General features: G+C 26.5%; 1 protein-coding gene across 1 annotated transcript; it reads left to right on the top strand.

Annotated features, from left to right (window-relative positions):
- Positions 1–1,165: 1,165 nt before the first annotated feature.
- On the top strand, positions 1,166–5,290 carry LOC145849076 (malectin-like; the record flags this gene model as incomplete). Its single annotated transcript, XM_082954159.1, has 4 exons — positions 1,166–1,345; positions 2,452–2,509; positions 3,916–4,029; positions 5,038–5,290. Coding segments are annotated over 4 exons (552 nt in total), but the record flags the coding sequence as incomplete, so codon positions are not given.
- Positions 5,291–11,453: the final 6,163 nt, after the last annotated feature.

Here is an 11,453-nt window from a genome sequence, read left to right as displayed (position 1 = left end):
ACAAGCTTAAAAATTCTAAGGTTTATCACATTTATTGAAATACTGTATATTACACTGTAGTCTTATAATTTTTAGAAAAACTAGCTTCATACAAAAACACCATTTTAAACTTAGTCCTTAAATATTGTTGGTTTTTAAATTTATTTAAAATTTAAAAAAAAGTTAATTTCTTTAAGTATATTTTTGATTATTGTAAATAAAAATTATCAGTTTTTTTGTTAACAAAGCAACAGTATACAAAGTTTTTAAAAGAGAAAATGTAAACTATATATTTTTTTAAATTTTAGTAAGTTGATAAATATGCAACAAAGTCTGTAGTAGTTTTATAAGCTCAACTTATATATGTATACTAATTTAATGTTATATATTTATATTAATTAACATGCTTGATCATTAAGTGTTATACAATAAATGTAATTGATTCTCACATTGAGTATTGTTGCTAAATTATAAACCTTAAATCATTATGTGAATTATACAATATAATTATACTAGTAATATGTAAACTCAGTTATAAAATTTTAAATACAAGGGTCATTAAGTTTGTGAAAAATTTATTTCAATTAAAACAAAGTTATTAAATTTTTGTTCAATAAATAAGTAGGCAAATTGCTAATTTTCATAGTTATTTAATTAAGCAACCTTTTATTCAAGATTATTATGTAATCAAACAAGTCCTTAGTACTAGTAAAATGTGTAAAATATGGATATAGTCAAATTTTATATTCATTTACATGCTTTAAATAATTATCATTGTCAAAAATGAATACTTTGTTTTTAAATCAGTATTTTATAGTTTATCTACCTAAATATTCTTACAAGACTCATTTTTAGTTGACAACTTGAACTGTTTTACTATTAGTGTCACTTTAAATCTTCACAAGTTTCGAGTTATGCAACAAAAACTATTATTTGTTAATATATTAACAAAAAATGTATCTTTTGAAAACTTTTAAGATCCATCTGACTTCGTTTATTATTAAAACTGTTATTTGTTAATATATTAAGGAAAGCTACATTTAATAAATGTATCTTTTGAAAACTTTTAAGATCCATCTCAATTCTTTTTTACTGAGTTATACAATCAACCAATCTTTACTAAAAGAAAGAAGCTGCTTAATATAAACAACACTAGTGTTAAATACAAGAACATAACTTCTGGCAGGTATTCGACGTTCGAATCAACGATCAGCACGTGGTGGCGAGTGACTTGGACATATTCAGCGAGGTGGGGTATTCGGTGGCTCACGACTTGTTGGTGCCGTTCAAGATTGAGCAGGGCAAGCTGAACGTTGAAGGCGAGATGTCCACCATCGGCAACCAACTCAAGCTGGAACTTGTAAAGGTTTTAATAACGTTTTGCTTTGTATTGTTAGTTTCATACTAATTTTATCATTGATTCGCCAGTTTTATTAATTAATATTTTTTTTTGGTTTAGACTAACTAAAACTAAAGCTTCTCAAGGTTTTAAATTTTTATATTTTACTTTGTTAACAACAAACTTATTGCTAAAAATTTATTTGTTACTACTCTTATTTGTAAAGTATTAGTTGTTAGAAGTAGAATCAAAAAGTTGTTTTATTTATTTAAAATTTTTGTTTTTGATATGAACTCACTGAAAAAACTAGAAAAATTTCAAACAGCTTAAAAATTCTAAAATCAACCAAAAGTACTTAAAGTATTATTTTAGTTTCATAAAATTTAACTGAACTAAAGTTGCTTTTTTAGTTTTTTAAATAGTTTACGGTATTAGTTTATATAAAAAACCACAATAGAGCATACTGTCTTTGAATTGAAGTTTTTTTTTTTGGATTATAAGTTATATCGCACATAAAATCTACCTTTAACTTCTGAAATACTTTTTTTGGTATAGTATATAATATGATTGAAATACAAAAAAGATAAACAAATGATCTCGGGTATATTATAAAAGTATGAAAATTTTTTCCAAGTTTGACAAGCTTTAATGTGTTAAAAAAAATTTTTAATGGTCAGATTACTAAGTTTTTATAATTAATAATAAAGTTCATTTATAAAAAAAAAACATCTCATAAAAAAGTACAATTAAGCAAAAGTTGTTTCTATAGAAAAAATCATTAATAGTTTCGATAAATTACTGTAAAACAAAAATTTTAATGTAAATTTCCAGTGAAGTCTAACTTAATCGTGTGTATATCAATCAAATTTTGATAAAAATCTAATACAAATATTATGGTAAAGTGAAAATAAGTTCAGAATACAAAAACAAAATAGGGTAATTAACAAGCTATATATTTTTTGCCTTTTATAGATTGTAATAAAGTCATCATTAATGAACAGTTTATTAACTTTTTTAAACTATGTTTTACAACCCATTAACATTCAATGTTTTTAACCCATTTCGAAAATGCAATAATTAAAATTAAAAAACAAACAATTAGATTAGTATCTTTTACAATGTTTATATAACAGGGATCTCAGGACAACCCGAAAATTTGCGCTTTCTATTTGCTCAAAGGAACTGTTGATGGTGGGTTTGCTTTTTGAATTAATATTTTTTAATATTAATAGTATTTATTATTTTTTAAAATAACATTGGCTCTTATTTTAAAGTTTACAGTAAAAACTGTAAGATACTTTTTATTTAACAAAAAATAAATTAAGTTAACTTTTGAGATATGACAAGTTTTGTAAAAAAATTCCAGTACAACCGTATGGGGTCAAAAATTTTTATGCCGATTTTCTCTGAATTTTGGAAAATTTACTAAAAAACTATCTCCTCCTTCATTTTTAAAGCTATTTTATTTAAATTTTCAAGAAATGTACTTTTCAATGTTACAAACAACTTATAGAAAACGGATTTTTTTGTATCTCTGTTTCCTAAAATGTGTTTAAAGTTTATTATAGATTTTCTAAAAAAGTTTTAAAACAATTGCTCAAAAACTTATGGAGGAGATAGTTTTTTAGTGAAATAGTCTATTTTTGCCCTTGTAGTTTGCGCCTCCCATAAAGAACCTATTAAACGCTCTAACTTTGATCGCTTATTCCTCAAAAGGTACTTTGAATTTAACAAGCGAAAGTAACTAATATCTAATTATGTAAAATATAAAATTAGTTTTGAAAAATGTCTTATGCTTCCTTATGCCCTTAATCAAGTTTTTAAATGAACCTAAATGAAAATTTATTGTATTAAATAAGATATATACAAATACTTTGAAGGTTTTGTATTGAAAATTGTAACTTTCTAAAACTTTTAATTCACCTTACAATAGTGTGCAAAAGCACAATAATTTCTACAGTTTGTCATGTAGTTTTTTGTTCGAGTTTCATGTACGACTATAAATAAAAGTTTAAGCATGCTTTTACAGCAAAAGAGTATATTTCTTTAACTTTTTCCTCGGAAAGTTTTAATATGTAGTTACTGTATTTTACTAAAGCTTCCAATGCAACATATGTCGTTGCAAATGTATGCTAATAAGCTTAAGCTTTGTGCAACGTTGGAAAGTTACAAAACTTATGACTAATCTTTCAATTTCCGACTTTTGTTTAAACAAAAATACTATTAATCATTGTGAAACAATAAAAATTTCATTTTGTACTAAACTGAAACATTAAAAAGTTTTAAACTGATCTACCAGAATTAAAATTTGTATCAAGCTTTGGTTTAATTTTAATTAATTATACATACTTTATGCTAAAATTTATATTAAAAAAGTTCTTCAAATGTTCAAAATCAGCATGAAATAGCTGTTGATTTGGTTCGCCTTTTTTGTATTAAGTGTAGTTAATATGTTAACTATATTTTGAAAATATACGGAAAGTTAGTTTTTTGAAAAAGGTTTTTTTGATATGCTTTTAGTTTTTACAATTTATTTGTAACACAAAATGATAGTGTTTAAGAAATATAAGTTATTGCAAGTAAATTTTTCTTAACAGATGTAGACAAGCTACCACCACTCGAGAGAGAAGATGCTCAAAAGAAACCGACCAATCAAAATAAAGAAGAAAGCAATCAGATGAATAACTTCGATATTGAGAGTGACGAAGAAGGTGCTTGAATAAACTAAGTATTGATATTAGATTTCATTTATAAAACCTTTTTCTACTTTTTTTTGTTGATTTTTACATGTGCTTTTGTACTGACTTAAACTATACAGACGTAGACAATGAAAATTTAAAACACTTTGATATTCAAAACGTACTAATCATATGAGGTTATAGGTACGCTATATAAGTTTATAATCGCAGGATGTAGTTATTACTGTTATTTTATTAGTTATTATTAGTTATTTTTGCACAAAGACATAAATTACTGTGGTTATGTAAAGTATAATAAGATAAGTTAGTGTTGTCTAACGCTGGGGTTGGCAAAAATGAACAATTTTAATAATTTTTTTGAACCACAAAGTAGGCAATATTATCTTTTATAGATAGCACATAAGTTTTAAGTTGAAATAAAATTTTGAATAAGGCCTGCGGGCCGCAGTTTGCTTGCCCCTGGTCTAACATTACGTGCTACAATCATGCCATGCAATAAAACATAAAACGCCATGCTTATTTAAAACTCCTATTACTTTTTGACATAACTAATGACGAGCGTTAACTTAGCATTTTTTGCAATTTTTAAAAAAAAATTCAAAATTTCGATCCAATTGTTTTCCTTATCCTTAAAGCTAACTAAGATTTTTTTTAATTCTATAGAACGCTCCTTTGCCTTTAATTAAAAAAAAATCATTGGATTGGGGTTTGAATTTACCCATGTACGTTTTACAAAAATTGTCATTATTTGAACATGAAATCCCTCATAAATAAAATATGGAAAAATGTTATAAGTTGTGCGACACTCAAAAATATAAACCCCAATCCAATTGATTCTTTTTTAAATTAAAGGCAAAGGAGCGTTCTCTAGAATTAAAAAAAAATCTTACTTAGCTTTAAACATAAGGAAAATAATAGATCTAAAGTTTGGTCATTTAAAAAAAAAATGCTAATCGAGTTAAGTTAATGCTCGTTAACTAATGTAAGAAAATATTGTAACAACAAATCATATCCATGCAGAATACGATCCGGAAGAGGAGGATTTGCACAAGCAGACGCAGGGATACAAGAAGCAGGAGGAGAAGCCGGTGAAGAGGAAGACGAAGGGATCGAAGAAGGTGGAGGATCCGTACAAGGACGATCACACTTCGCTCTTCCTACCCATCATCATCAGCTTGTCCGTGTTCATTCCCACCCTGTTGCTACTTTGCAGGGTTTAATCATATTCAGGATAAGCTTCCATCTGCTTTGTTGGCTCAAGTATTATTTTATCACAGGGTTTGTATTTGTACTCACCTAACTATTTACAGTGGTGTTAAGTATTATAATATATATATAAACAGTATTTTTTTCCATAAAGTTATCATTAGTTTACCATGTTGGGTAGAGATAAAGTAATCAGTTTATTACAATTTAGGTGGTGTTTGAGTTAAAAACATAACATTATTTTTATAATAATATTTTAATACTGTAGAACTTTTATTCATAGTATAAAGTTTTTGTCGATTTTTGGAGTAAAAATGATTGGTGACTGGCCTTTCTCTAAGACTGGTATTTAAAAAAAAAATAATATAGTTTACTATATTGTATTGCGCAACTGTATAAGCAATTAATTAGCTTTTTAATTTAGACTAAATTGAGTTGTTAACTTGATACACACTGTATAATTTATTTTAACACGATTTTATACATAAACCTCTAGCTTACCAACTTACCTTCTGTTGGAAAAACTTAAAAATATTAAATTTTATAAATTATAGTTTATTGCTATTCAAAGTAAATGATTAAGTTTATTATTGTAAGCTGTATTTTAATATTTTTAATTAAAGTTTGCTGTTTTTTATTTTCGGTTAAACTAATTTGAAAAATTAAAATATCATCAAATAACAGATCTTTGTAAATACTATTTTCATTATAAACTTTGTACTTTCAGTTTTTATTGATTTAAAAGGTAATTCAAGTTTTACTTGGATAAATAGGAAAAAATGATATTTTAGAAGTAAAATCTTTACTACACAGTTTAAAAAAAATTAAATTATGGTTTATAAAGATAAATGAGCCTCTACGTTCAGATGGTTTCCGTGCAATTTTATAAGCTTTTTTTTGCATGTGAATAGTAGGAATAAAGTATGATATAAATTGAGATTATTTATGCACAGATTTAATGCCTTCAACTTATTGATGATTTTTGTTGTTTTTGTTAAATATTTCTTCAACATTAACATAATTAGTTCGTTTTTTCGTGATTAGAGTTCTATTTTATTTTTAGTTTCATCGCTTTTAGCACAATTTAATTAATGTTTTATCACTTTCAAATTTATATGTTTTATAAATAGATGTACTATGCGTTATTTTTTATATTGTTAGTTGTTGCATTCCTTATTATTAATAAAAAATATTTTAATTAAGGTAATATCAGTGTTTAAAGTTGTAAATTTTGAACAAATTATATTTCCTAAGCATAATACTAGCTTTACAATTATACCACAACAAGTAAATGTTAATATTATTCCTACAATAAAAATACTATTCATAGTTATTTTATATTGAAAATATTCACATTAAATTTAAAATTAAAACCGGGATCGGTAGCCTTTTAAAAGTCGTGGGCCAATTTCCCTACGAAAGGCTGCTCGCGGGCCGCAGTTGTTATTAACATAAAAGTAGCATTTCAAATAAAAAATGTGATAGAATAAGCATAAGTGAAGCAAAAATAACCAGTTTAAGTAGTTTGTTGATGTTTTAGTTCAACACCTAAAAAATATTTAAACTAAAAAATTTGATATGAATTAATTCCACAAAGTATTGTCTTTAATTTTATGCCTACCATTTTTGGTTATTTAATCTTTTTTTTACTGTCAAGAGTACAATGCCAATTTTAGTTATTTCTAGTACATTACATAACTGACTTCAGATGCAAAAATATTATTAGAGTAATTACTTTTTATTTAGCATCATCATTTTGTTCCAGTTAATAATGATATACGTGTAGTATTTTAAATAACAAAAATTTATATGGTATAAATTAAATTATTAAAAGATTAGAATCGAAGTTGTTATTAACTTATATAAAATTAGAACTGTTTCAAAACTTCATAGTTTTGAAGAAAATGTTGATTAAATGTAAGAGCTAATCTTAAAATATCTATTAGTAATTGATTCATACCATAAAAAATTGTTATAAATAATATATCATCTTTAATGTGATATCTTAGTATTTCTATTCAAAACCACTATATCTATTACTAGTATTAAGAAGAAAAAAACTGAGTGTGATATTCAAATCGGTGAAAAAGTTATGATTTTAAAAGTTATGAAACATGATAAATAATATTATTAAGTTACTTCGTCTTACAAAAAGGTTTTGATTAACTCAAACAAACTAAAATTTTTAGTTAGAAAGTTTATAGAAATAAAACTTTACTGTAGCAAAATGCATTTTAATAAATCAGTTGAAGCTAAGAGTTACAGTTTAGAATTTAAAACCAAAAGAAGTTTTACACAAACTAAGTATAGTTTTTAAATATTGTTAGGGTGTTATTCTATTAAGATAAATTTATTGAACATTATTTCTATCTTAAATTAGTATTTTTATTAATATATTAAGTATTACAATACTTAATGGCTGTTTTAGTATTTTTAACACCTTTCTCCAACTTTGGAAGCAAAAAAAATAGAGTTAAAGGTTCAAACAGATTTATATATTATAAAAATGAGTAAAGCGACTACTTCAAGACCAACTAAAAAAGCTCTTTGAAGAAAATCTTCGCCTTAGCTACCTGGGCATAAGACACCAAGATTGAAAAATGTTTAATCTGCATCATGGACAAAAGCATCGAAAGTATTTCAGCAAACAAGACTGGAGAATGTATAGAAAAGCTTGAAAGTTTCGACCATGTTTTCCACGGTTGATGTAATACCAAATTGATTTAAAAAAAAAGAAAGCTGTCCGTTTCATTGTTGGAAAAAGAGATGAGAATTGCAGCAATAAAATAATTGATTAATTTAATAGTTTTCTCTATACATTTACGCCACCGATTAATCTTTTATTTTTATTCTACAATATACATTATTAATTAATTGTACAACTAATTATTTTTGTAAAAAACAGTGGTGGTTCGTTTATTTTAGTTCAACTCAGACTGAATCCAGAGTTTCTCGTAACTTTGCTAGATGACTAGAAGCCGGGATAATACGGAAAATTATAAACTGAAAAGCAGCAAACTATTTTTTCACTAGGGAAAAAAATATTTGTCAATAAACTCATGATAATTAACGTAAATATCACTCGATTGAAGTAACAGTTTGATTATAACATGAAGCTTTTCAGAAACAAAAAAGTCTAGATTTCTACAGCATTTTATTAATACGACGTTATTAAAGAAAATTTTAAACAAAATAGAAACGCAATTTAAACTTTTTAGCTATGTTGAAGTAGAAAATAATAGTTATTTGCTTCCTATAGGGTTTAGTACTAAAAATTATAATTAGTTTTCTCGTTACGTTGTTCATAACAACTTATTTAAAAAACCTAGATCTATAAATAGAACAGTGTAGCATAAATTATCGAAAACAATAATATTTTTTTGTTTACTACAGGTATACAATTTAAGTCTCTCCTTTAGTGTACACATTCGAAAAAGTCTGTTACATTTACAATATTTTAGTTGTTATAACCTTGTGCCTCTGATAAATAATAAATTTTATAATTTTTATAAGAATTTTATTTTTTAAGAATTTTGGTAACATTTAAGATGAGCTTCTAACTTAACTATCTGGAGTTAGTAATTATAACGGCTATTTTCTGTTGTATGTTATTTTATTTCTATACTATATTAAAAATAAAAAAGCTTACTTCCATCACCTTGCTTTTAGTCCACTTCAATTCTACAACCTAAAGTTACTCTTAAAGCAAATTAAATTTTTTTTTTATGTTTTAAAAATCTGCTTTTTGATTGTAAGATTCTTAAAATTTTTTATAAAACTTTATCATAGTTTCTATTGGTTGAGCTACCTGTTTTAAAATATCAAACTTGACTTCTCACATAAACAATTTACAAGCCTATTAATATTACAATCTACAGTTTTTTACTTCAAATTACAATGTTGAGACAACTTGACATTGACCAAAAATCTAATATAACGAATTAAAGCATAGTTTTATAGTTTAATGAACGACCAAAAAAGCGCTCAAAATATTTGGTCCTAGGACCTAGAGCACTTTCGGTTATCGAGTCGCACACCACGGATACCTTTTAAAGTTTTGTCAAGGACTATAGCCCTATAAATAACCTAAATTGTTAAACAATCGAGTCTTTATAAATACTCAATATCCCATAAGTTTTTGATATTCTTCTTGTTAAATATAAACAGCAGTAGTTAAGCTTTGTGCTATTATTTGTTTGAAATCAAAATCAAGCAAATACCTAATTTAAACTTTTTTAAGATTGAATTAAAAGAAGTTTGAATATTTAAAAGAATCTTGTTAGTATTATACGAACTGACTAATGTGTTTGTTGTACTATGCCAAAAAAAAGAATGAGTAAGCTTTGTTTTTCATTGATTGTAAATTAAAGCTTTATCTAAACCCACATATGGAAGTTTATATTTTAATATTATGTCGATGGGTAATTATGATAAAAAACTATACTTTTTGATTTCACCAAATATCGCTGAAAATAAGTAAGTGGACATGAAGAACAATTAATAAATTCAAATGTAATTAATACCCGTAAAGCTAACTTTTACCAGAATAAATAAAAGTAAAATAAACATATCATTTTAGAACTTTCAATTTGATTTATTTATAGAAACATTTTTTTCGTGTTCGCAAATTAAATATGAAAAGTTTAGTAAACCAAATTTATGTGTTTACAACAAAAAGTTTTTTATTTCTAAGTTTATAACAAAGTTTTGAAACTTTGGATAACAGAAGAGGTATAAGTATACTTTTTTAATCATAAAAATATTCATTTTATGAGTTATCAGTAAGAAATTTAGCTGATAAAATATGTTAAAATATTTTCAATTAACAATCGCGGTTTCTCGCGACTATGCCTGCCTGATGAGTCCTAATAAGGACCAAACCGGTCGTAGGTTGCCACGGATGCTGTTGTTGTTGGTCGTGCGGTTAAGTTCATTGTTTATTACAATTAACAATAAGTCAGGTACACTTAAAGAGCAATATAATGTTGTACTCAAGTGAAAATAACTCATTAGTTTTAAGTTAAACCTACTACATCTAATTGAATTCTGAAGTTAATATTTTGATCAATTTACAAAGAAAAACGTTGAAATTAAAAGTTAAAGTTGATTTTACAATGTATGTTATGAAAGAAGTTAAAAGCTTAGTAAAGTTAGATAGAGATTTCGAGGGTAAAAAAATAGTTGAAGCTAACAACGAAACTAAAACTACTTGAAAATATGAAGCATTTTTTTAACATATAAAAAAAAATTAAACTGTAATTTTTTGTGAAAATGCGGTAAGCTACTATTTGTATGGAGATTTCAAAAGCACGCATCTAATGTTTAACTTATCATTTCAATCTTTTAAATTCAACTTCGAGTATTTTTTAATTTTACCTCTAGTAGACTGTAGAATTAGAGTCGGTTCTAAATACTTAATTTGCGGATATCATTAAAAGACAGTCATTGGCGCTGAAATTATACGTATATGACAACAATGTTTGTTTACTTCAGTAACCTGTTTTGTAATAAATAGGTTTAAAATTCTACTGTTTAAGCATGACAAAGATAACGTTTGCAGGCATTTTCATTTTAGATAACAAGGTACAAAATTATAAAAGAAAACTTATAAGACTTAGTTAAAGTAAATGATATAATCATTAACTAAAAACCGTAGTTACAAACTCAAAATAGTTATAACAAGTAATACAAGATTACATAGTTTACGCACTGCTACTAGTTAACACGCTTTACACCCTTTTACTTACACGCACACAAAAACAAATGCTGAATCAGTTCGCATTGACCTCACTGCACCTCGCTCCTTCCTGCTAAACGTTCTTGCGGTCTTCTTTTGTAGAACAGAACGCAAGTTTCGCCTTCCTCGCGGCAATCAGCTTCGTCGCGGCAACCCTCGTCTCTGATCGTGCGCCAGACGCCTGCGTTGTCGCGACGCATCTTGCATTCGGAGTTGTAACGGCTCCTGCACACCGCGTACAAATCGTACTTGCCGACATTGCGCCCGACTTTTCTATTGCCCCGTGTTAAGTAGCTGTACGTGTCCAGACCTTTATCTGGGTATTCGATTTTATCGTTTGCATCTAGATGACGAACAAAGATGACTAACACCGGCGGTGCTCTTTTGATCTTTCTGCGTTCGTTAAATTTTTCTGCCAGCATCCTGTTCAAGCTGTAACGTGGTTCACCGCTTTCCACAAGGCTATAAGATGTTGGCTTAAGATTTATGAAAT

The sequence above is a fragment of the Thalia democratica genome, unplaced genomic scaffold, assembly GCF_965202585.1.
Source record: "Thalia democratica unplaced genomic scaffold, ktThaDemo2.hap1.1 HAP1_SCAFFOLD_2048, whole genome shotgun sequence".
Taxonomy (NCBI): domain Eukaryota; kingdom Metazoa; phylum Chordata; class Thaliacea; order Salpida; family Salpidae; genus Thalia; species Thalia democratica.
This window is presented reverse-complemented; position numbering and strand designations above follow the sequence as displayed.